At 47.5% G+C, this 26,384-nt stretch overlaps 1 protein-coding gene across 2 annotated transcripts in view; it reads left to right on the top strand.

The window, feature by feature from the left end:
* KDSR (3-ketodihydrosphingosine reductase) overlaps window positions 1-26,102 on the top strand; it is a 38,178-nt gene extending 12,076 nt beyond the window's left edge. The window contains exons 6-10 of one of the 2 annotated variants that reach the window (XM_043888947.1): window positions 3,385-3,576; window positions 11,927-12,010; window positions 14,841-14,924; window positions 18,305-18,406; window positions 21,926-26,102. In XM_043888947.1, coding sequence (XP_043744882.1) covers window positions 3,385-3,576; window positions 11,927-12,010; window positions 14,841-14,924; window positions 18,305-18,406; window positions 21,926-22,045 — 582 coding nt within the window. In that variant the 3' untranslated portion in view covers window positions 22,046-26,102. The remainder of the gene's footprint in view (window positions 1-3,384; window positions 3,577-11,926; window positions 12,011-14,840; window positions 14,925-18,304; window positions 18,407-21,925) is intronic. The other variant, XM_043888948.1, reaches the window with a different exon arrangement.
* Window positions 26,103-26,384: the final 282 nt, after the last annotated feature.

The raw sequence follows: 26,384 nt of genomic DNA, 5'->3' as shown, positions 1-26,384 counted from the left end.
TTACAACTCTGCCTTCCAAGGCAGGAGCTGTGGGTTTGATCCCTGGTCTGGGAACTAACATTCTGCATGCCACTCGGCACAGCCAAAGCTGGGGGGAATCAAAAGATAGATGTCTTGACCTATATGCCGTTATCTCTAGGTATTGACAGGGAGATTTTGAAGATTATCTCAATGGCTGTGTGAAGAATTAGTTGGAGGAAGTAGTTGTAGTCTAGGCATGAAGTGATGAGTAGAAAGACTTCAGAGGTGGCCGGTGAAAGAGAAGTGTGAGTGTATGTGCCTGTGTGTGGAAGGTGGTATGAAGGGAGGTCGGCAGACTCCTTGGGCGACTGTGGACGGCAGAAAGGACAGGTGTGTAAGGATCTGTGTGCGTGCAGCACAGAAGCTCACAGCCATGCAGCCAGGCGTCGGGAAGCAGAGTCTGTCCGGGTGGAGCGGGAGGGTCCCTGCATCCGTGTCTAACGGAAGTCTGGAGGCAACTGTGTCAAAGGTTTGTGGGGGTCATGTCTGAGCAAGAGCAGAAGGAACTGAGCACTGAAGACCAGGTGACTGCGGGCCTTCCCTGGCAGTCCCGGTCAAGATTCCGTGCTTCCACTGCAGGGGCCACAGGTTCGAGCTGGCCAGGGGACTAAGATCCTGCCTGCCTCGTGGCGTGGCATAAAAAAAAAGTTCAGGCAGCTGCGGGTGGGTGTCAGTGACAAGGAGAAAACGCGAAACGGGTGAGATGAAGGAGGAAATATAACACACATATAGAATATGAAGTATGCTGCAATATTTAAATAATGCGTGAATCTAATCTTTAAAAAAAACTCTCTTTATTCTCAACCCGTCTCCCATTACACTATCTCCTTCCCTCTGTCTCTCTCACTTTGTTTGGAAAAGCAGTCACAGTCCGTTTCTTTTGCACCCCACCATCCCCACACCAGCACCTCTGCGCGCGGGCTGTTCGTCCCTCTGTCCAGCAGTGGTATCGTGAGGGCTTCTCTCTAGTTGAGGCGCATGGGCTCAGGCGCTTCACAGCATGTGGAATCTTAGTTCCCTGAGCAGGGATCAAACCCACGTCCCTGCATTGCAAGGCGGATTCGTAACCATCGGACCACCAGGGAAGTCCCAGGAGGAGTTATTTTTGATTGGGACTGCACTGACATTATAGACAGATGTGAGGGAAACTGACATCTTAACAATATTTGGTCTTCTAACCCATATAACATAATATATATCTCCATTTATTTAAGTTTTTAAAAGAATTATCTCAATAGTGTTTCATAATTTTCAGTATCTGGAGCTCACATACTATTTTTCAGTATTTTATATTTTTGATGTTAGTGTAAATGGTTTTTTTTATTTCAATTTCTTGAGTTTTCATTGCTCATGTAGAAAATGACAATTGATTTTTGTGTTTTGATCGTGCAGTGCTGCTGAATTCAACTATTAATTCTAGTGTTCACTGGGCTTCCTACATCCAAGATCATGTCATCTGCAAGTCTTACATCTTCCATTGCTATCTAGATACGCTTATTCCGTGGGCTGGAACTTCCAGTGCCGTGTTGACTAGCAGTGGCCAAAGTAGACATTTTTGTCTTGTTCCTAACTTTAGGGAGAAAGCAGTTAGTCTTTTATTCTTAAGTATGATGTTAGCTGTAGTTTTGTTTGTTTATTTTTGGTAGATGCCCTTTATCAAGTTTAGCAGTTTATCCTAATTTGCTGAGAGTTTTTGTATAAAATGGATGTTTAATTTTGTCAGGTGCTTTTTCTGCATCCACTGGGATGATCATAGAGTTCTTTTTTAGTGTGTTAATATGGTGAATTACACTGATTAATTTCCAGATGTTTCCAGCCTTGTGTTCCTGGGATAAACCACCTTTGGTCAGGATGTGTTATCCTTTCTGTGTTCTTGAGGGATATTAGCTGTAGCGTTTTTAATGTTACTTTTTGATTTTGTTTAAGAGTCGAGGTGGCCTCATAGCATCAGTAGAGGAATAGTCCCTACTTTTCAGTTTTCTGGAAGAATTTGTGTAGAATTGATTTCTTTTTCCTTAAATGCTTGGCAGAACCCACCAGTGAAGCCTGAGATTTTCTTTGTGGGAAGGTTTTAACTTTAATTTCTTTAATAGACGCGGTGTGTGCCTGCTAAGTCGCTTCAGTCGCATCTGATCTTCAGGACTGCAGGACCTGCCAGGCTCCTCTGTCCATGGGATTCTGCAGGGAGGAGTACTGGAGTGGGTTCCCATCGCCCAGGGATGGAAGGTGTCTCCTCCTGTCTCCTGTGTTGCGGGCGGGTTCTTTACCTCTAGCGCCACCTGGAGGGCTTCCCGCATAGCTCAGCCCGACACGCAGGAGGCAGGGGTTCCACCTGGGAGCCTCTATTATTTTTTGTTTTATATTGCACATGGTGATAGACCTAGTTTTTTATAAGGCTTTTAATGTAGAAGGATTGTAATGCAGTATCATGAGACTTTCAGGTTGAAAATGTAAAAGTTTTCAAGAGTTCCCAGGATGAGGGCAAAGGAGACCCTTGGTGCCTGTGCGGTCCTCCTCCATTGTGAGAGCCCACATATACTGGGTAGTTACTGTGGGTGGGGCTGGGAGGGCGCTTACCTTCTGTCTCCCCTTTCAGTCCTTGCAGGCCTGTGCAGTCACACCGTGTGAGGAATTAAGTAGAGTATCCGACTTTGCCGTTGATCCTCAAATAGGTGTGAAAGGTGGAGCCCGGCCCCGAAGTCCGCGCTCCTAACCCTGCCCTGGCCTCTGTGGTCTCTCACAGTTCCAAGTATTTCCAAGCTGGAAATATTTAGAAGCTCTTTGCTCAGACTGTCTCTCAAAAGGATTACCTGCACCGTGCGGTGTACTTTTTCTAAGGAGAAGACTAATTTGGCCAGGCTTCAGCAAAGACCTAAGTGCTGTCGTGAGGACGTGAGGTTAGAGTGAAACAGGAGATTGAAATAGGCGCTCGCAGGCGGACACAGGGGAGGGGGTGACCTGGGGGTTGAGCCTGACGTGTACCTGTGCGCCCTGTGTGAACAGGAGTGGGAGGCTGTAGGCCCGGGAGTGAGCTCGGAGCTCAGTGACGACCCGGGGGGCGGGCTATGCATTTGCACGGAGCTGATTCCCTCTCTTGTACAGCAGAAACCGGCGACATTGTGAAGGAGCTGTACGGCAGCAAAAAAGAGGGAGAGAAAAAAGAAGGGGGCCCCCAGCGGGGAGCCCTGTGCATCACGGTCACTTCCGGGACCCTTTAGGTCCTGTTTGTTCAGCAGCTCCGCTGAGCGCCCAGTGACCCCGGCTCTGGCTCGGGGCGGGTGCCGGAGGGGCGCGCCGGTGACTCGGGGCGGATGCCCGTGGTGCGCGCCCTGCTCGGGCTCCAGGCCTCTTTGTTCCCTGCAGAGGCTGATGAGCGTCAACTACCTGGGCAGCGTGTACCCCAGCCGGGCGGTGATCACCACCATGAAGGAGCGCCGCGTGGGCAGGGTCGTCTTCGTGTCCTCCCAGGCCGGGCAGCTGGGCCTGTTTGGGTACACGGCGTACTCTTCGTCCAAGTTTGCCATCAGGGGTCTGGCGGAGGCTTTGCAGATGGAGGTAAGAGCGTCTTCACTTATAGATGACTCCTTTCAGCCCAACAGGACATGTTCCCCTTTAGTTTGTAGCTTTCTTCCTCCTGTCATTATGTGAAACTAGAGCTTATAGATCTGTCTTCAGTGTAAGAGAACTGATTCCACCCGTGAATTTGCAGTTATCCTGTTTTTATTGCATAAAAGATGATAGGTGTCAACAGAAGCAGGATGGCTGTGAGGTATTTGGCTTGCTTAATTTAATGCATAGTTTGCTTCTGAACTGTGGTGTTGGAGAAGACTCTTGAGAATCTCTTGGGACTGCAAGAAGATCCAACCAGTCCATCCTAAAGGCAATCAGTCCTGAATATTCATTGGAAGGACTGATGCTGAAGCCGATGCAAAGAACTGACTCATTTGAAAAGACCCTGATGCTGGGCAAGATGGAAGGTGGGAGGAGAAGGGGACAACAGAGGATGAGATGGTTGGATGGCATCACCGACTCAATGGACATGAGTTTGAGTAAACTTCGGGAGTTGGTGATGGACAGGGAAGCCTGACGTGCTGCAGTCCATGGGGTCACAAAGAGTCAGAAATGACTGAGCGACTGAACCTAACTTAACAGTACTAACATCTTCATAGTATTACAGGCAGACGGCAGAGCTCTTGTGTTTCAGACATCTGCAATAAGGTGAGTATCGCAATAAAGCGAGTCACAGGAATACCTTGGTTCCCGGTGCGTATAAGGCCGTGTTTACACTCTGCTATGCTGTTAAGTGTGCAATAGCATTAAAAGAAACAATGTACATTCCTTAATTAAAAAATACCATATTGCTCGAAAATGTTAACCATCTTCTGAGCCTTCAGTGAGTCTTAGTAGGAACATCAAAGATCACTGATCTCAGAACACCATAACAAATACAGTCATGATGAAATGTTTGAAATATTGGGAGAATTACCAAAATGTGTCACAGAGTCATGAAGTGAGCAACTGCTGTTGGAAAGCTGATGCCAAAAGACTTGCTCAATGCCAGGTTGCCACAGACATGCATTTGGTAAAAAATACAGTATCTGTGCATGTGTGCTAAGTCACTTCAGTCATGTTCGACTCTGTGCGACTGCATAGACTGTAGCCCGCCAGGCCCCTCTGTCCATGGGATTCTCCCGGCAAGAATACTGGAGGGGGTTGCCGTGCCCTCCTCCAGGGGATCTTCCTGGCTCAGGGATCGAACCCTTGTCTCTAATGTCTCCTGCATTGGCAGGTAGGTTTTTTACCACTCTCGCCACCTGGGAAGCTCATATCTTCAATATGTAAAAAATGCAGTATCTATAAAGTGCAATAAAGTAAAACACAATAAAATAACTATATCAGACTTTCCTGGTTTTCCAGTGGTTAAGACTCCAAGCTCCCACTGCAGGCAACACAGGTTCAGTCCCTGGTTGGGGAAGTTCCACATGCTGCACAGTGCAGCCAAAAAGTAAAAATAAGGAAGATGCACCTTGATTAAAATAATAATAATAATAAATAAATAAAAATCTTAAAAAACCCAATAAGCTGTGACTATTGACCTAATACTGTGTGAGTATGCATAAGGGTAACCGGATACTTTATTCTTTTTTTTGTCAAATTGTTCTTTAACACTCTTAAAAGATATTTCTTTAATGAAAAGATCCATCCTTTATGCATGCTTATTCAGGTGTTCAGTCGTGTCCAACTCTTTGCGACCCTGTGGATTGTAGCCCACCAGGCTCCGCTGTCCATGGGGATTTCCCAGGCAAGAACACTGGGGTGGGTTGCCATTTCCTCCTCTAGGGGATCTTCCTGACCCAGGGTTCAAACTTGCATCTCCTGCATCTCCTGCGTTGGCAGGCAGATTCTCTGCCACCGAGCCTGCTGGCCTGACTAATAGAATGAGCCTGTGTGACTAATGAAAGAGCTACTGTGGAGCTCTCAGTTTTTAGACAAATCATTTAACTTGATCTCATCATCCTTGTTGGTAAAAATGAGAATAAGACTTGCATTAAAATTTGCACTTGGCTCTCCTGATACTTATGTTTTAATATCCTAAAGAAATATTGATGAACAGGAGTGCTTCTTATCTTCATAGTTAATAGAACATGTCGTGGAAGGAGGTGGTGGTTAGGATCGGAATCGCATAAGCGCCTGTCAGATGCCTGCAGCCTCCCTCCTCATCTGTGAAGTGGACTTCGGTGCTGCTGTCACCGGGGAGGCTCAGAGAGCATTGCGTGGGTCTTTCCAAAACCGTGTACTTTAAGGTGAAATTCTTTCTAATTCTGTACATAGTTGGCCTTGAACATCACAGATTTGAACTGCACAGGTCCACTTGTAAGTGGCGTTCTTCTGATAAAGATGATAGAGCTACCTGATCTGATGTTGGTTGAGTCCTCAGATGCTGCACCGTGGGTGTGGAGGGCCCCTCGGAAAGCTAAATGTGGATTTTTAAATGTGGTCACGCAGGGAGTCAGTACCTTTGCCCTCCACATTGTTCAGGGGTCAACTGTATACTGAAATGTAACACTACCTCATGATGTTAAAAGCCCAGAAGAAAATTAATTGTGGCCGTTTCTCTTACTGGAGGAGGAAATGGCAACCCCCTCCAGTATGCTTGCCTGGGAAATCCCATGGACAGAGGGGCCTGGCGGGCTGCAGGCCGCGGGGTTGCAAGGGATTGGACACGACTGAGCAACGGAACAGCAGCAGCGACAACCCTCCTACAGGAAGGGTGTGGTTTGAGGGTCTCATTTCGTGATTTAGATTAGGAGTGGATACTTCCCCCCCCACCCCCCCCCCCAAGCACCAGAATGAATATTTTAGCCTTTGAGGCTAGATGGTGCCTGTCAGAACTACTCAGATCTCTTATGATAGCAGGAAAGCAGCCTTGTGGGAGGTTTAAATAAACAGGTATGGAAGTGTGCCAATATATCTTTATTCATAGAAACAGGTGAAGGGCCAGATGTGGTCCTCAGGCCATAGCTGGCCGACCTCTGATTCAGAAAGCCCCCAGAGAGCCCTGGGTGCTGCTGAGCGGAGTGCCGCGCTGCCCCGGTACTGGGTGAGCCCGAGTGACACACGTCTGGTCAGTGAGAGTCCCCGCCGGCCTCTTCGGGACCAGCACGCTGTGCTCGTCTCATCCCACAGGAGTCAGCCACAAATTTCTTTTTCATCAACGTCCTTGATATGCTTAGTCGATAACAGGTCGCTGTAACGTATGCTTAGCCAGTGGGTCAGGTATGGCTGTGAAATTTCCAACAAGAACACCAGTGATTTCTTTTGTAGCTTTCACTCTGATACATCCCTTTATGAATAACCATCTTCTTTTATAACAGTTTCATGAAATACATAAGGCAGATGTCTTGTGCAGCCTTCTCTGAGTTTTCCAAGATTCTGTAGGGTTGCTCAAAGGTAAATCATGACTTTATAACAGAAATAGTAACAAAGTCTGTGCCTTTTGGTTCTGCCTTTCAGCTGCCTGTCTGCTCTATAATGTGTCTGTAATTTAGGTCAGGGTTGCCTCAGCCCTTCCCTTTGGTCTCAGAAACCCAGCAGGAGAAGGCACGTTTTGGGATTGAAAGGCCTGTGCACAAAGGACTTTTGTCCCCAAGTCTGTCTCGCAGAAGGACTCCAGGAGTCAGGGCACATGTCTGATCTGCGTGGCCTGGTTCCCTTTTGGGTAGAAGGAAGATGCTAATAAAGAAGAGGGAAGAGACAGGAGCTGCCATTCTGGATGAGTCCCCGAAGCCTCTTAGTGACACGTGTGATTCACAGGCTGCAAGTGGCCGGTCTGGACTTGCCAGTCGGCTTAACTTTGCTCCATATTTGGACTCTATTAAAATGTCCTCACAGAAGCAAAAACTAAAATCAACATGTACCGTGGAAAGTAGAGTTGAGGGGAAGTAAGTTCAGTCATCAAAATCTAGCATGTTCGTAGCAGAACTTCCACCAATACAGTTATTTCCTCACAAACTTACACTGTTGTGCCCTTGCTGGTCTGCTTAGCCAAGGTGGTTTTGTGTTTCTGTGAATGAAACATTCTGTACGTCAGACTCTAAGTGCCTGTGATTATTGTTTCTGGTTTAATGAGCTCTTAAATCTTCCTCCACCACACTCTTGCTCCTAAACTAAAGTTGGATCTAGAAATGCTTTATGTGCAATGACTAAATTTGGAAGAATGCTTTGTTGGCATTTTTTTGCTTTCTTTTCTAAACTCAGTCTTTTAGGTATAAAGACATCACTTAAAGATTTTAGAAGTTGTTCTTTTAGGAAAGCAGGCTTCTGAGGTGGGAGTGTAGCCACAGATACAGCAGCAGAGACCCAATAAAAGAAATCTAGGTGTCCCACTTTCTACGTCCCTGCTTCCAATCACCCCCCACCCAATCCCTCATCTTTTCCTGCTCAAAAGGAAGCTGAAGCTTAGGTTCTGGAGCTTCACTGTCAACAGCTCTAATGCTTTCTCCAGCTCCTAGGTCTTTGTCTTTGCTTTGCTTTTTTAATGGTTGTTTGTTACTTTGTTCAGCTGTGTTGGGTCTTCGCTGGGCAGGAGGGCTCTCTGGTTGACCTGCAGGTTCAGTGGTTGCAGCTCGGGCTTCACTGCCCCGCAGCAGGAGGGATCGCAGTTCCCCGAGCAGGGATGGATCCGAGAGCCCATTGGAACCCGTTGGAAGGCAGGTTCTTCACCCCGGGACCCCCAGGAAGTCCCTCCCTGCTCTCTGCCCTTGTCTTTGCTTTGATGGGATGAGGAACAGCCCGCCTTTAGGTGAGATTGGGTAATAAATTAGTTCTTGAGTAAGTGGGCATCATTGAGAATGAGGCAAGGTGGAAGGGAGGAAATGAGTGTAGGGTGGGACCAGGCAGAGCTGGGGTGGAGGAGAGAGAGGAGTCGGTCAGCAGGGCCAGGGAGACGCAGACAGTGGCTAAACAGAATCAGTGCAGTCCTGGCTTAAACTCTTCGCAGAAGTGGTCTTGAGGGGTCAGCACTGTCTTAGCAAGAACCAGTGAGGCCACAGTACCATCGTTTCCTTTTCTGCGGGGGTCGGGGGTGGCACATGTCCCCTGCATGCGAACCTTCAGGCTGTGAGCTTTCAGAGATGTGAAAGTGCCTTGGTGCGTCTGGTCTGCACGCTGTGAGTGAGGTCGTCCCTGGCCCTCCATCCCCTGCTGACGATCCTTCAGCTCTGCCCTCTCCCACCCCTCCTGCCCCCTCCAGGCAGAGACGCTCCTTGCTGTTCACGCAGTGCCAGCCCCTGTATGCCAGCTGTTGCACTGTACTTGAGTACTTTCCAAGGCGCTGTACTGTAAGACTTAAAATGTTTCATTTTTTTATGTGTAATTTTTGAAAAGTATTATATACCTATCACAGTACAGCGCTACGTAGCCGATTGTGTTGCTTGGGTACCTGGGCTAACATCATTGGACTTAGGAACAAATTGCACTGAAGCGAACTCGCTTAGCGTGGAGCTCATCCATATGTAGGAGACTTACTGTAGTTAATTAAATCAAGGTGTGGAGTTAATTTGGGGGGCTTCCCTGGGCTCAAATGGTAAAGAATCCGCCTGCAGTGCAGGAGGTCACCTCCAGCACAGGAGACCCGGGTTCGATCCCTGGGTCTGGAAGATCCCCTGGAGGAGAAAGTGGCTACCATCTCCAGTGTTCTTGCCTGGAGAATCCCATGGACAGAGGAGCCTGGTGGGCTACAGTCCGTGGGGTTGTAAGAATCAGACACAACTTAGCAATTAAACCACAACCAGAGTTAAGTTTATTTAGATTTTCACAGATTATTTGAGCAGGAGTTTCTGGAGCCTGTAAGCTCCGTGAGGGCGCAGAAATAACGCAGCGGTGTCTGTTGGGCTGCTGATGTGTTCAGTCGCTCAGTCGTGTCCAGCGCTTGTGACCCTGTGGTCGCGACGTGCCAGGGTCTCTTGTCCTCCACGGTCTCCTGGAGTTTGCTCACTGACTCACGTCCGTTGAGTCAATGATGCTATCTAACTGTCTCATGTTCACTTGTTGGATAAATAAATACCATGGGAACTTCCCTGGTGGTCCGGTGGCTGAGTCTCGGAGCTCCCAACGTAGGGGAAAGCGTGCGTCTCTCAGTCGGGTCCGATTCTTTGCAACCCTGTGGACGGTAGCCCGCCAGGCTCCTCTGCCCATGGGATTTTCCAGGCAAGAACACAAGACTGAGTCGCCATTCCCTTCTTCAGGGGATCTTCCCAACCCAGTGATCAAACCCAGGTCTCCTGCATTGCAGGCGGATTCTTAACTGTCTGAGCCCCCATGGAAACCCCGAGATTTGGCACAGCCAAATAAACAAACAGACATTAAAATAAATAAATACAGTGGTTAAGTTCATAGCCACTGGAGGTATCCAGCCATAGGCTGAGAGGGTCATTTGGCTCCAGGATTATACCGAGGATACCAGTACTTAGAAAGGGGTTGGACTGGTTTCTCCTAACCCCCCCACCCCCACCCCCACCCCCCAGAAAAAGCCGTTCTGAAAAGCGGTAAGCTTTTCTGACAGCTCAGCCGTAACCTTGAATTGGAGAAACACCACTCTGACATCCTGCCATGGAGCTTACAGCACCACCATGCTGGCCCATCGTGGGGGGCAGGAGGACTGTCCCCGCAGCGGCCGCGTCCGAGCCGCCAGCTTCAGGCTGCGGGCAGGCTGTCTGATTCCCGCTTACTGACATTTTTTTGATGGCAGTCGTGTTCTTCTCCAGTCTGTGCACAGCAGAGGGCAAAGGCCGTGGGAGACACTTTCTAAAATCGCTATCGTGAAAACAAGTGGAAGAGAAATTGCTTGCTCATCAGCCTCCCTGCCTGGCCCGAGTCCAGAGCTGTTATGAACTGGGCCTTGAGGCTGCCCGCCCCGCGACGCTGAGCAAGTGCGCCTCACGCCTGGGTGTCCGGAGCCCAGCCACCGGGGACCTTGTCCCCTGCTGGTGCCCCTCCCAGGCTGAGCGGTTCGGCTCCCCGCCCCTGCAGCTCCTTCCTCGGCCTCCAGGACCGCGCTTCACAGAGGGAAGCAGGGGGAAAAAGGCCAGATGTCAGACAGGGCCCCGGAGTGCCTCCTTGAAATGCGGGGGGGCCTCCCTCAGGGCCAGCTGTCGGGGTCCCCTCGGTGTTCCCGTGGGACTCGGCAGTGAGCCGGCAGCAAGCAGAGTCGTGGGTGGCCGAGGTTCCGCAGGTTTGAATCACCCCCTTAGCGTCACTGAGCCACAGGGGTGTGCCGTCGGGGTCCGTGGGGGGCCGCGTCCCAGCCGGGGAGCAGCACGACCTTGGGAGTCAGCGGTGTGTTCTGAGTGGAGAGGTTCGGGGGGGACACCCAGCAGAGAGGGAACCAAGCCTGGGATCCTGGTGGAGTTCAGGCAGGGGTGCTGGAAGAGGAGCTGGGAAGGAGTTTCCATGTTTAGATGCGGGTGAGGTGGTCCTGGTCTGCCCTGGGGGGACCCCCGAGGAGCACCCTGTTGGCTGAAGAAGTGAGCCCTGAGCCCTCCCTGGCGCTGGAAACTCCTGGACCTGCAGACTCTCGGGGTGGGGTCACTCTCCACCTGGGTCTGGGGCAGAGGGCAGGGGTTTGAATGGTCTCAGCCTGTATCGTAGGTGAAACTAGCAGAGTGGTAGTTTGGGAAGCATTGTGGAGAGCAGCTTTGCAGCTGGATGGCCAAGGGACAGACTTGCCCGTGGCCGTCGCCGCCATGCTGAAGGGTCGGGGTGGGGGTCGGGGGACGAGCAGGCTTCCCTTTAGCACTGTCTGCTGTCCTCAGGCAGCTTCCAGGCCCTGGTCAGTGGGAGCAAAAGAGCCCTAGAAGGAGGTGAACGAACCTTTGTAGTTCAGGGCCCACTGTTTTCTGGAATAGAGGCTCGGGTGAGCTCTTTAACTTTATTTCTAAATGATCTTCAGGGCCAAGAGTTTGCTGATTCAGCCAGTGGTAGGGGCTTCTCTGGTGTCTCAGCGGGTAAAGAACCCGCCTACAATGCAGGAGATGAAAGAGACACAGGTTCGATCCCTGAGTGGGTAAGATTCCCTGGGGGAGGAAATGGCAACCACTCCAGTCTTCTTGCCTGGAGAATCCCATGGACGGGGGAGGAAATGGCAACCACTCCAGTCTTCTTGCCTGGAGAATCCCATGGACAGAGGAGCCTGGCGGGCTACAGTCCATGGGGTCACAAGGAGTCAGACACAACTGCGCACGCACACACCGCTCCTCTTACAGAATCACCCTGTTGGTCTCACCACCTCTGGAGAAAATCAGGGCTGCGTGTAGACGGTCTGCCTGGCAGCCAATGCGGGTTGATGAGGGAGGATGTGAAATTGTATGGTTTTACTAAAGGGCCCGATGTTGTCTCTGAAATGCAGGTGAAGCCTTACAATGTGTACGTCACAGTTGCCTACCCACCGGACACAGATACCCCCGGGTTTGCAAAAGAAAACCAGACCAAGGTCAGTATGGCTCCCGGCCCCGTTTCCAGGCTCGAACGCTGGAAACCCCTTTTCCTGTTTTCTGTCTTTCCACCCTTCAGCTTTCAGGCATTTTCGTCAGAAGATTGAACTTATGCTTATGTTGAGGCAGGAGGCCTCAGAACTTTCTGGAACTTTCATTTGAAATCTTGGAGGCTATAGCCCTGTTTTCTTTGGGGGTTTTTTTGGCAGTGCTTCACAGCTTGTGGGAATCTTAGTTCCCAAACTAGGGATTGAACCCAGGCCCTTGCAGTGGAAGTGTTGAGTCCTAACCACTGGACCAGGAGGAAAGTCCTGGTGTGACCCTGTTTTCAAAGGCCATTTTTGCTAAGAATCTTCCGGCTTGATTTAACGAATAAGGTGTTTTCTTTCTGATGGAGAATACAGCTTGTATTTTTAACTAACAAGTAATAGACCTCGGCTTCCCAGGTGACGCTCGTGGTAAGAACTGGCCTACCAATGCAGGAGACTTAAAAGAGACGTGGGTTCGATCCCTGAGTGGGGAAGAATTCCATGGACAGAGGAGCCCGGTGGGCTCCGACATGACTTAGTGACTTAGCGTGACACATAATACTCTTTAATGATAGTATTTTCTCCTCTGGACTTAATTTCATTTAAGGACTCAAGTAGTTGCTGATCCATTGTCTCTGCTTGGAGGGCTAATGGGTGCCTCAGACGTAACATTTCAAAAACAGCACTTTCAGTTCCCTCTCGCTCCCCCTTGCTATTTTCCATCTCGTTCCTGGTGCCCAGCATTCTCTCAGCGGCTCAGGCTGGAAGCCCTGCAGCCAGCCGTGATGCCGCCACCCTGGGCTCTGCTCTCAGGACCTGTCCCCACTCTGACTTCTTTAAACTGCGGATGTCACTACTATCCCAGGAGTGTGAGTCACCGATATTTTCTCCCAAACTGCTCTAATGGCCTTCAACTTGGTCTCCCTGCTCCTAGTTCTTACCCCCTGGAGTCTTTTTCATAGCATAGCTAGTGATCCTTTTAAAGGACAAGTCAGCTCTTGTCACTCCCCTGTTCAAACCCCTCTTGTGAGTAAAAAACCAAAAAACAAAACTTAAAAAACCAAAACCACAAAAGACCAAAAACCCTTGTGCAGCATGGTCTGATAGAATGTTCTAGAATGGTGGGAGTGATCCATGTCTGCAGCTCTGTAATGCAGTCACACTGTGGCTGTTAAACGCTTGGGTGCCACTAGTGGGACCAGGCACGGAATGTCTAATTTTATTTCATTTGAAGTTAGAATTAAATTCCACATGGTGGTGTTGATAGCATTCTGCAGCGTGCGGCTCCCCGGGCTCCCAGCTCGCTGGGAGTAGAAGCCAGGGGCCTCGAGCCGTTTAGGTCCCCGTCTAGACCTCGGCCACTCGTCTTCTCGGCCTCAGCCGCCGGAGCTCCGTCCGCCCCGCAGCCTGCTGGCCAGTCCCACGTGTCGGCTACGCTCTTGCCGCCCTCTCCCTGGGCGTTCGCGTGGATCTTCCCCCTGTGTTTCTTTTTACCTCTGTGCAGCCGTCACCCTGGGAAGGACCTCCCTGACTTTCTGCGTCTCAGCGTCCCCGCCACGGGATGCTCACCATCCTCCGCCCTGCCTTTATCGTCCTCCGCGGTGTTTTCTCGCCTCTGGACTTTAATACGATGACTGTCAGTCATCCCGAGCCGAAAGCAGGCTCTGTGCTTTGTTCAGGGGAGCCTGCCTTGACGCGTAGTAGGCACTCTGAGCAAGTGGGGAAGAAAGGAGTCAGTCAGAACTCCCCGCTTTGAACTTGGTGTTGATGGGTTTTCTTCTCTTTTGTAGTGATTCTCACCAAGTGTGAATCTGCACCACATAAAAACCAGCACTGAAGCTCCTTGGGCTGTAATTTTCAGAAAGATGTCTATGGTTTAGAAGCTTTTCCCCCTCTTCATTTCTTTTTGACTCTGCTTCTTAAAATGACTACTATTTCAAAGAAATAAATTTAACCTGAATGCCCTGTTTTAGAATAAGGGAAATCTGCTAAGCAGATTTGCGACATTTGATAAGTGGTCTTTTAGGTAGAAGCCAGAGCTGACAACAGGTGGTGATTTCTCCGGGAAGATCTGATTCTGATGTTAAATTGTTTTTTGTTTTTCCTCCGCTAGAATGTTGGGCGGACTTCTATGGGTAGATGAAATTTAGCCTTGCTCCGTGAGTCCTGTAGGGGGCGCACAGTGCTTTGACCTCTGCCGCGGGTCTGGCAGCCCGTGGTCCCCTCGGCCTGGGGCCGTGGGAGAGGATGGCTCCTTCAAAAGGACTTTTCTCTTAATTCAGGTTCATCAAGAAACACTGGACTTTTATGAGCTCTACGCTTTTCTATTTTAAGGAAATAAGTTCTGGTTTTTATTTTATTTTTTCAAGCCCACATGGTAAATAAAATTTACTGTTTCATACCATTTAAGGCTTAAGTTTTGAAACTTCTAACTGAAACTCCCGTCTAAAGAATTTTTGAGCACATGGGTTGCATGTCGCTCCAAAGATTTAAAAATAAAAAGACAAGGCGGGGTCTTTTTTTTTTTTTTCTTTCGTGTTTTAAATGAAGCTCTGACGTTTCTCATTGAAATCAGGACTCACGTCCACAGAGAGTAACTGGGGAACTGAAGGGCTGAATTTTACACAGTAACCAGGTAGAAACTGATCTGGAATCCAGATGGACTTGGTTCTAAAATTAGGAATCTGTTCTAAGATAGAAAACTAGAATTATGTATAAAGTAGGGGAGGAGGACTGTCAAAATTATTTACTTTTTAATGCAGTGGGTATTGATAATGTCTATTTTTTTTCACCTTTTTAGCCTTTAGAGACCCGTCTTATTTCAGAGACCACATCGGTCTGCAAACCAGAACAAGTGGCCAAACAAATTGTTAAAGATGCCATAGTAAGTAAAACCCTTGTTCCTTTGTTAATTGTTACAGTACTGTATTTCCAAAAAGGTATTTGTCCCAGGGTTTATTTCAGAATATAAAATTACTAGCATTTTGTGTGTGTGTGCACTTAAATTCATCATATCTAATATCATAGACTGTTCTTTTCTTCCCTGGTTAATTCCATGTTAATAAGCTCTGGAAACTAGTTATATATCTTTTTTTTTTAATTTAGCTTTTTGGTTGCACTGGGTCTCTGTTGGTGCGTGCGGGCTTTCTCTGCTTGTGGCGAGCGGAGGCTCCTCTTCCTGGTGCTGCAGAGGCTTCTCCCCGCGGAGGCTTCTCTGCTGAGGAGCGTGGATGCTCCAGGCGCCCTAGCTTCTGTCGCTGTGGCTCCCGGCTCTGGAATCTGGACTCAGCAGTTATTGGCACACAGGCTTAGTTCCTCTGCGGCATGTGGGATCTTCCCAGACCAGGGATCGAACCTGTGTCCCCTGCACTGGCAGGCGGATTCTTATGCACTGGACCACCAGGGAAGTCCCATAGTTGTATTTCTTAATCTTAGGAGCAGGTTAATCAGTCTGAGAACCTTAGTTCTTTGAAAGGAAAACGAGATTTACCTGTGATGTGTAAACGGTTTGCACTATAGACTGTGTTTGGCATGTTGTCATCTTCGTTCTCTGCCACAGTATTTTCAATTCTAGATTATTTTAGGTGTCTTGCTGCCACACTGGTTTAAGGATTTTCCTTTCCCTTTCCTGCTTCCCAGTATCGTTTTCCCAAATGTTTACTAACGAGAAAGTGCTGCCGGCCCCCTCAGCCATTGTCCTGTCAGCTTGGCTGGTGCCCTTCCATGTTCCAGAGTTTATTCAGAGTCCAAACGGTCTTTCTCGAAACCAGGTGCTGTTCTGTAGGACGATGATGGGCCACAAGCTTTTTGGCAGCATTCCTGTTAACCCACAAGCAGAAAAATATACATGTCCAGGGGACATGTAAACATGCATGTCATCCTTAGGCCCACATTGGATTTAGGAAACTTAGGGACAATTGGAACAAGAGGTGTCGGCTGGCTGGACCTTGGCCTTGAAGGAACGTCCGTTGCTTGTTTAGGCCGAACCCAGCAGACTACAGGAAGCCTTGAAGGCTATTAAAACATCTGCGGACGTGGGAAGGACTTTGCCTTGATTGTGTTCAAAGGCGTAGGAAGATGGCACCAGTGGATTGGGCGGACTTTGTTTTTCCTGCTTATCTGAAGTCAAAGCAAACACGCTCCATGTTTTTAATGATTCGAAGCAGCTCTTTGTATTTTGGCAGGATTCCTTTAACCTGGAGGTTCTCACGCTTTTTTCATCTCTTGAGCACTTTCCACCCTAAACTTGTCCACGACCCCAGAGAACTTTTGGTTCCATGGCTTATCCTTATCAATATTTGCTACATCAGAAAGTGAAAGTGTGTCATTTTGAAAGGATTTATTTATTCATTTTAAGTGACAATGATACCAGAGGGATGGGATGGGGAGGGAGGTGGGAGGGCGGTTCAGGATGGGGAACACATGTAAGTCCATGGCTGATTCATGTCAATGTGTGGCAAAAACCACTACAATATTATAAAATAATTAGCCTTCAGCTAATAAAAATAATTGGGGAAAAAATAAAATGACAATGGTAAATTCAGTGTATTTTACTGTAACATTTTTATAACAAAAAGTTATTTTTCAAAACAAAACTTAGGGGGAAGGGCGGCATTGTCTTTCATCCCACCAGCCTCTTTAACGTCTGTGCTGGAGGAGAGCGGCTGCCCCGCACTCGTCTGTCGTGTCCTTCTGCGTGAAGGGCGCACAGTGAGGCTGGCCGTGCAAAGACGGTGGCTGGAACAGGAAGGGAGACTCTAGGCTTTTCAGATGATTGTGAACATTCCTTTTTTTTTTTTTAAATAAAAGCTAAACTAGATGAACAGTAGTTTCTTAAAGGTCAGTTCAATATGAAATTGGAAATTCAAGCAATGAGCCTCTTGTTCTCTGCTTCATGACAGCGCCTTGCGCTGTTTTGTGCCCGTTCATGATTTTGTAACATTATATATTCGTCCTTGGGAAAATACGGATTCGCTGAGTTACCCAAAAACATCACATGCATTCATATCACTGCTGATCTTATGATAGAAGTCTTTCTGTAACTGAGAAACTGACAGCCTCAAAATGGCAGACACACGTCTTCCCGAATTCTGGCTCAGATTTGCACATGGACTACAAAAGCTGCCAGTTTTCCTTGAAGCGACAGTCGTTTCATTCATTTTCTGCTAGGAACCTTCCAAGTCCCCCGTCTGAATGACCACAGGTTGTCAGTCGTGGTTCTTGCTGTAGAAGCGGCCCGCGGGCACAGCGGGACCCTTCCTCCCCTGCATGGTGGGAGCAGGGCTCGGCCGGGAGGCGTGCGTCCCCTTCCACTGGCGCGGAGCGTGAGGGGCGCGCCCGTGGCTTCCTTGTCGTGCAGGATAGTATGAAGACGTGTCCCCGAGTGGCAGTGGCTTCCTGTGCGGTCCAGGGGCGCTTCGTCGTCTGTTTTACACATAGTAGGGTACTTACGTCAGTCCTGGCGTCCCAGCTGGTCCCAGCCCTCCTTTCTCCCATGGTCGTCTGTATGTCTGTGTCTCTATTTCTGCTCTGTGAATAAGTTCATCTGTACCATTTTTCTAGATTCCACATATATGTGTTAATATGCGATATTTGTTTTTCTCTTTCTGGCGTAGGGACCTCCCCCCCTGTGGGACCTAAATGGGGGGGAGACCCAGTGGAGGGGAGGGTGTGTGCACACTTGTGACTGAGGCATATGTCTCTACAGAAGTAAACACACCAATGTAAAGCAACTACACTCCAACTAAAAAAAAATTCAGGAAAGAAAATGTCCTCCAGGGTTGAGACTGAACAAAACAATTCATTTTACTGCTTAACAAGTGCAGTTTTAAGCAAAACTGACCTTTAACATTTTTTTTGAGATTTGAACAATTTGTTTTCTTCCCGTGTTTCCTGATCATTGTAAGTGTTCGGGACAGTGGGGAGGCGCCACCACCGTGGGCCGTGCTAACAGACAGCAGCATTTCCATCTGTGCAGGTGTCACGGGGTGAGAAAAGGCGATTGCCGTCTCAGCGTTGGCATGACTGTGGTTTTCTCTTCGGGAAGGGTCTCCCGACACTCAGGGTCCGTGGCCCACATGTTGAGACGTGTCTGTCCAGCCGCCCCAGCCTGTCTGCCAGGGCTGTGTTCACCCGCGAGGTCACGCGTGTGCCCGTGACCGCGCCTCCCCCGACCTGAATGGACACACTTCCTCATTTCTGACGGGCTGAGCTGATTCCTTTCCATCATGCTACCACTGCCTCTTTCCTTCCTTTCTGTTTCAGCAAGGGAATTTCAGCAGTTCCATCGGCTCCGACGGGTACATGCTCTCGTCGCTGACCTGCGGAATGGCTCCGGTGACGTCCATCACGGAAGGGCTCCAGCAGGTGAGCTGTGCCGGGGCCTCAGGACAGACGGACACCCAGACGGACAGCCGGGCCTCTCACTGAACCTCAGTGGGCAAAGGCTGAGGGAAGACACGGCAGCTTTATCTGAGGATGTGAAGAGTTGTTACTGAAGTATCAGCTTTTTTCTTCCTCTACCTGGGAGAAGTAAATAGGAAATATTTTTAAGTTGTTTAGTCACCAAGTCACAGCCCACCAAGTCCCTTTGTCCGTGGGCTTCTCCAAGAACACTGGAGTGGGTCGCCATGCCCTCCCCTAGGGCATCTTCCTGACCCACAGATGGAACCCAAGTGTCCTGAGTTGGCAGGCAGATTCTTCCCCGTCTGAGCCACCAGGGAAGCCAGGTTAAAGATGTAACGTGAGGACTTGAACTGGGAAGAAGCCTCCCACGTGGCGCTGCAGGTGTAGAGAGAAGGCACCTGCTCTGCTATTAGGGTGTTAATCTGGTTTTCCTCTGAGGACGCTTCATCTTCTGGGTTTGGAAAATGGAAGTCTCTGTCTTTATGGGGTGTGTGCATGATAAGTTGCTTCAGTCATATGCGACTCTGCAACCCTAGGGAGCCAGCCAGGCTCCCCTGGGATTGTCCATGGGATTCTCCAGGCAATAATACTGAAGTGGGTTGCCATTTCCTTCTCCAGGGGATCTTCCCCACCCAGGGTTCGAACCTGGGTCTCTTAAATCTCCTGTACTGGGAGGCAGGTTCTTTACCACTAGCGCCACCTGGGAAGCCTGGGAAGTCTAGGGGTTAGAGGTGGTCTTGCCTGAAAGCCCCAGGATATTAGACCAGAAACTTTCCAGTGAGTCAGACCCCAGAAGCTCAGGGAGGTAAGTCAAGGGTGCGATGCAGTCCCTGCCCTCACGGAAATTACGGTTCATCCAGCAGAGACATAAGAATTAACTGCTCCTTGACGAGCCTGCTGCCGCGTCTGCTGCTGGCACATCAGCGGTAAGGCAGCAGCCTCTGGACCCCAGGCGGCCTGCGGTCTGGTGGGAGAGACTGAGGAGACCGCTGAGAGCGAGCCGGGCAGCGCGGTGAGGGCTTTCACAGAAAGACCGCGCGCGGGTGACGGAGGGGAGACGGGGCGGCGTATGACAGAAGGCTGTGGTCAGCCTCGTCCACCCCGGAGAGGCCCGACGAATCGGGTGCGGGGAGAGGCTTGTCTTCTCCCTCTGCTTCTCTCAGAGGAGAGCCTCGGAAGCCCCGGGGGCCCAGTGGTTGGGTCCACACTGTCGCCGCATGGCGTGCAGATGCAACCCCTGCTCAGGGAACTGAGACCCTGCATGCCTTGTCGTTTGGCCAACAACAGAAGAGAGCAGTCACTAAAGTTCTTGTAGGTGTTTATAGAGAATGTGAGCAGAAGCCCATGAGTTCCCACAGACCTGCTCTCCACTCCCTCGCAGTGTCTCCTGTAAGCAAGTCTTGCATGTTGGTGTGGCTCTCTGTTACAACTGATGAGCTAGTATTGAAACGTTCTTACCACCCGAAGTCCACAGCTTGCCTTGGGATTTATTCATGGTGTCATCCATCTGTCGTTTATCCATCCTGTGGGTTCTGATGACTATAGAGTGACCCATATCCAGCATTAAAGTGTCCTACAGATAATCCACTGCCCTGAATATTGCCCTGTGCATGCTAAGTCACTTCAGTCGTGATCGACTGTTTGTGACCCTGTGGACTGTAGCCCGCCAGGCTCCTCTGTCCACAGGATCATCCTGGCAAGAACACTGGAGTGGGTTGCCATGCCGTCCTCTGGGGGGCCCTCCTGACCCAGGGACTGAACCCACATCTCTTATATCTCCTGCATTGGTAGGTGGGCTCTTTACCGCTAGGACCACCTGGAAGCTCTGAATATTCCCCTGGGTCCACCTGTTTCTGAAATCCTGGCAACCACTGATGTTTTCACTGTCTCCGGAGTTTGCCTTTTCCAGCTTCCCTTTGGTTTTTACACTTTTCAAAATTATCCTTCTGCCTACTTGAGAGAATCAGGTCGTTTTTGAGACTTGATATGAAAAACAGCAGACCCTCATCCCGTATACCCATTCACCCTTCTCAGAAGCAGTCTTTTAGCTGCCCTTTTAGCCGGACCTTCTGACCTTTACCTCCTTGTCTCTGGAGCGGACACTCCATGGAGGCGTCCAGCTGGTTTCTTGGTTCTGGATCAGGTTGGTATCCTGCTGAAAGGTGCACATGGAGCTCTCCTTTCTGACCCTGTTCTCCTTGCTCACCCACCCCCCCACGCTTACCCTCCCTTTTTAGTGATACTGTGATTTTGGTTAGATCTGTACTGAGATAACCATCATTAGGGCTATTTCAACACTATTCACAGCTGAACTATGTAATACACACAACCCATTCTCCTTTCTTGTAGTCTTTTTTATCTTTCCCTGAAACGAAAGGTTAGCTGGCCTTTTACTAGGCATTATTCATAATGATTGTGTTCATCTCCTCTTAGAAATATCAGATACTCTGTCAGTTTCACCTTCTGGAAGGAATTCCTCGCGGAGCCTTCTGACCTGCTGTCAGGACTGGCTGCGTCCCCGAGTCTGGCACTTGGGTAGCCCTGGCCCCCCTTCGCGGTCACCCCGGGGACCCTCCGCCTCTTGTCAGCATTGGGTCCCCTGCTTCCTTGTATCACAGGATGTTGCCTTTCTCTGTCGAGGCCCTTCTCTTTGGCTGCTTCCCTCTTCTGGTAGCTTCCTGAAAAACGGGTGCCGCTTGGGAGGCGGTTTTTTTGTGGCATTTCTGCATGGTTTGTGGGATTTTTGTTCCCTGACCAGGGATGGAACCCAGGCCCTCAGCAGTGAAAGCTTGGAGTCCTAACCACTGGATGACCAGGGAATTCCTGGGAGGCAAATTTTTTGATGCTTTATATCTTTGAAAATGTTTCTCTTTGTAGTTTCCTGCCTTTTAAAAGTTGCATTTATAAGTGTTACAGTGAGAGTCCCTTAGTGGAAAGGGCGAAAATTAATGGGTATGGTTAATTGCTTTCTTAATCTGAGACAGTAATTGCTCTTTTTGAGTTGGTTGTCTGCCCAGGTCTGGAGTGAGCTGGTGACGGCTGGCACTGGTCATTCTCAGCGCCTGGCATAGGGTCTGCCTTTTACGATCAGTACATAAACCTTAAACCAAGAAGCCTTGATTGTAGTTTGGATATTTGAGATGCTTCTTTGGATCCTCCCTAGCTTGGAGAATCCTAAGACTACTAAGAATCTCTGTTTTGTTCTTTGTATAATCTGTATGTATTTTTAATAACTGGACAACTATTTTGTCATTACCTGTGGTCTGACAGGCCCTGTGCTGTCCAGTGGCTCAGAGCAGACAGCTTTTGTTCTCTGTGTTCTGCTGGTGCTGACAAAGTTTTCATCATATATCCTTACCCTTGGAGCAGATCGGAAGATACGTCTTAGGGACTACGTATCAGAGACGCATCCGAAAATCCCGTGAGACAGATGCACGAGCTGTCCTGTCGTGTGAGCTCACGGGTCTCTCTGTCTCGCAGGTCGTCACCATGGGCCTCTTCCGCACGATCGCGTTGTTTTACCTTGGAAGTTTCGACAGTATTGTTCGTCGCTGCATGATGCAGAAGGCGAAATCGGAAACTATAGACAAAACTGCCTAATTCTTACCCCTTGGAAAAAGACTGTCTGAATTATTTACCAGCTTGCTGCTAAGTGGGACACAGTTTTGGGCTTGCAGACACTTATGTCTTGCTTTCTAATCTGTGAGATTGGACCAGTGATCTTCAGAAACCTGGCTGCAAGCAAGGGGATCGCCGTTCAGCTCCAGACTATTATTGATACTATGCAAATACGGAGGAGACCACTTGATTCTCCCAGGTGGAGAGGTGATGGTAAGGGAACTCATAGCATGTCAGCAGGATTCCGGAATGATCATTGAAATGTTTTCTTCTATTCTATTTTTTCCCGTTAGAAATCATGTCCAGAAATGGGTTTCTGGGACCTTTTCTTTTTTTCTTGTTCTGTTTTTTAACTTGGTGTGTTTTATTCCAGATGCATTTTACACATTGCCGTGGGGTCTGAATGCATAATAATGTCCCTGACTCACTCTGATGCTGGTGGTCCCTTGTGGTTTCTTTCTCTTTGATCCCATAAAACTACACGGGGGATGGGAGAGGACCATACAGAGGAACGAAGGAGATAAATATTTTCCAGTAGGAAAAAAATAATGATTTTTTTTTGTCTTCTTTAGACTTGAATGCTTAGGGCACGTCTCAGTTTTCATTCATGGAGAAAGGCAGCCTCCTAAAATATTTCCTGAAGAGAAGTAAAACCTTAGAAGCTTAAAAGTTTACAGTTTCTTCAATAGCCATAATGACCCGAAGCTCACCCATTCCATTGTAGTTTCTTATTCTTCCCATGTCTTCCTTTCCAATTTTGCTTAGACTGCTATAATATTTTTAGAAAAAAAGAAAAGAGAGACACCAGTTTTTTTCCTTGACTTTTTAAATTAATTAATGAATTTATTAAAACAAGTGAAAAAGTTAGGAAGTGTGACCTTTGTCTCCTCGTAGCATATATGTAGCTTTTAAGAAAGACAGAAGGGGGAGTTTGCTGCTCCAGCAGTTAAGACTCTGCCCTTCCAATGCAGGGGCACAGGTTCGATCCCTGGTGGGGAACTAGGATCCCACATGCCATGTGGCACAGCAAAAAAAAAAAAAAAAACCGCTGACAGCATATTTCAGTTTGGGGTTTTCCCTGAGATGGCCACGTGGGTTTCCCCCTTCGTTGTGTTCATGTGGTGCCTTAGCCCGATCCATGTTTGTGTTGAACCTTACTTGCACTGCAGAGGTAGATTCCATCTGGCCAAGGTGTATAGTCATTTTAATATGCAGCTGAAGCAATACCCTTACAGACCCACCTCCTTATAAAATAAGGTAGAAAATGTACCCCTTTCCGTTTTCTCCGGCGTTGGAGGGGCTCCTGCGGAGGTGCGGGCGCTGGCAGCAGCCTCAGTTTACTCATTGAGGAAAAAACTGTAGGATGACAAGGGCTGCCAGATGTTGAAGATGCTTGTTTGTTTCTGAAATAAGACGATCGCCCTGTTTTTCCATGACTCCCCCTCCGACCTTGAGAACATCTCCACACCGCGTGTTAAGAAAGCCCAGCCATCGCTGGCACAGCGGAGGCCTGGACACGCTGTTCCTCTCCGGACACGGGGCCGCTGTCCGTGGGCAGAATTCCGCAGCGAGGGCCCGGGGAGGCTCAGCCCGCGAGCCGCTCCGTCAGCGGATGCGCTCTTCGACCTGAGACTTGAGGGCGGCACTGGCCTTGTACCGGGCCCGCCCTCTCGCACACACTGTGAGTTTATGCATCTCTACATTCCAGTTCCTTTTAGTGAGAAAAGACCACTGCTTTGGAAGAAGGAATTTTTTTTTCTCTTGTTCAAAAACAGCAGCTGTACAAGAGATTAAAGATCTGAACACTATGACAAAGCTTTTCTGCTCTTGAGTTTTTGAACTCTTGACTTTCAAATGACTTAATTTTTACAAAGTAAGATTTTTAACGGCTTTTATCCACAGTGTCTTTAAAAGACACAAGAACGGCACGTGTTCAAACACTGACAGAGACAGAAGAAATGATTATTTAATATATAAGTTGCTTGGGATGACTTCATTGCAGTCTGTGGGGGTTGGTTGAACCCATAAAGTTTTCATGAATCTTTCAGCCTTCAGGAGCCATCATTTGCAAGTTCTGTCGAGTCATGTTGGGCAGCTTCTAAAAGGGAGTAATGACTGTATTTTCCTCGTTCGCAGAAAACAGTTACAAAGTAAAAGCTGGGTGTTTCTCAATTTTATTCTTCTCTCCTAAGTGTTTCTTGAATGTGGGTGTCTTCTACTGATGGTCTGTATTAAAGTCTAGTCCAAGACGGTGCATTCTTTAATCAAAGCAACCATTGCAGTAGTTAACTTCAGTATACATTTCTCAAGGTATCCTCAGAGAGTTCAGTCATTCCAGGTCACCTACTACCCGAACAAATCTAAGAGCCCCTGTTCCACAACGGAGAGATACCCCCAACCAAGATGAAACTCAAGCATTAGAGCAGGTTCTTGGAAATTGTAGCATCGGGGAATTATAGCATAAGATTCGTGGAAATATAGCATCTCTTTGTCAGAGCTGGCAAAGGTCTGCAGTTTTGTGAACAAAAAGGTTTGAAAACTGAGGTGTTCCTTTTTTTCTTCTTACACTTGGTGCCATAATTCACTTGATAGCAAAACCTGACGAGATTCCTACAGTTTTTATTTATGTCATGCCATGGGCTGTTCACTTGTCTGAAGAAATACTAACGGTTTTGATGACAGGGATTGCCCCGGACTCTGTGGAGATGTTTTTATAATATCCAGTGTAGACCCCATATTACCTTTTCAAAATGTAAAAAAAAAAAAAGAAATTTTCTTTGGATGGGGGAGTGTAGACACTTCAGAAGCATCACACAGTGACCTGGCTTCATCTAAATCGTGAAACTATTACAAGGCAAATTCTATTTTTTATCTTTTTCTGGCTCAATTCTTGTTAAGCCTTTTATTACTGATTTCTTTTTTGCTCGGAAAGAAGAGAAAGACTGAGTGAGACTGCAGATTGTTAGGAAAACTATTGGCTTTTTTTTTTTTTAAGGATCACATTGATTCAACACTTTCTATTGTGCCCAGAAGTGGACAAGTCTTACTTGTGGCAGAAGTAGTTTAATCATAATTCTGTTGAAAGGTGGGTTCTGTGTATGTGACCAACAATAGCTTATTATGTGAGTTTCAGGTCTGATGTGCCTGCCTCTGCTAGGTTGGGTTGTACTATTTTATTATAATGTATTTGTGAGTATATTTATTTTAATGTTTAACGTTATTCAGCCACTGAAATTGCAAAGTATGTTCAAGGACCCTTTATCATTGAAAAAGGTATAAAAATTCTCATTTATTTTTGCCAAAACAAAGTCAAGAGAGTTGTTCTTTTCTATATATTTTAAAATTTAACTCCCAAATCTGAAAAGAGAAGAAATTAAAAATGCTGTTACTGATGGCCCCTTTAGATGAAATTATATTTGTTTCATTACGGGTCTCTGTTTGGATCATTTATTGTTGATTCTTGGAAGTAAAAATTGGAGAGTCCGTTTCTAATATTAAATGACAAAACCTTTTTGATAATAGTTGCTTTGATTCAAAGAATTGTATGTCTTTGTCTATTCAGAAGAAGATAGTCCCATAATAATTTTTTAAAAATGAATTGTATCAACAGATTTAATTTTATTATATCATATTCCAATTTAAACATGTCTTAACTCACTTGAGGACACTTAAGCTATTCATACTTTTTGACCTAAAATGTTTGTATCTTTCTCATTTCCTTAACTTCTTAGTGACTCAGTGTTGAAAAATACCTACTAACCATAACCTTCCATATTCTGGACTAAATCTTGTTTAGTTCAGGGCAGTGATGGCAGATTTGGTATTTTGAAGAGGAGAGACTAGCTATTATATTTTCCACTTGCTTGAGGTGACAACTCTAAAGGCGTTTTTAAACTGATAAGAGTGCATATGACTATTTTGATATATAATAGAACCTGTGTTTGCTACTTTAGAAGCTTATGTGGCAGAATTGTAACCTAATTTTCATATCTTGTATTTCTGAATCATGACAAAAAATAAATGGGGAACATGCTTTACAGATTTGAAAATCTATTTCTTAGAAATGTGCATTTTTAAAGACACATTGAAGCAAAACACCAGTCTCTTTCATGATATTATCCTAACCTTGCATCTTAAACACTTGACAAGGCTTAATTTTTATCGTTTTTTAGGAAGTAGTATTTTCACAGTAGATGTTTCAGCCCTTGTTTCAGATATGTTCTGGATTTGTGTGACTCCAGTGTTGGGTATATGAATAAAAAGGAAGAAATATGGAATTTAAGAAAATTTCTTAGGTAATTATGTTTCATACACAAATTTA

This window comes from Cervus elaphus, chromosome 27 (assembly GCF_910594005.1).
Source record: "Cervus elaphus chromosome 27, mCerEla1.1, whole genome shotgun sequence".
Taxonomy (NCBI): Eukaryota; Metazoa; Chordata; class Mammalia; order Artiodactyla; family Cervidae; genus Cervus; species Cervus elaphus.
The sequence above is the reverse complement of the archived record's forward strand: the minus strand, read 5'-3'. Positions and strand labels throughout refer to the sequence as shown.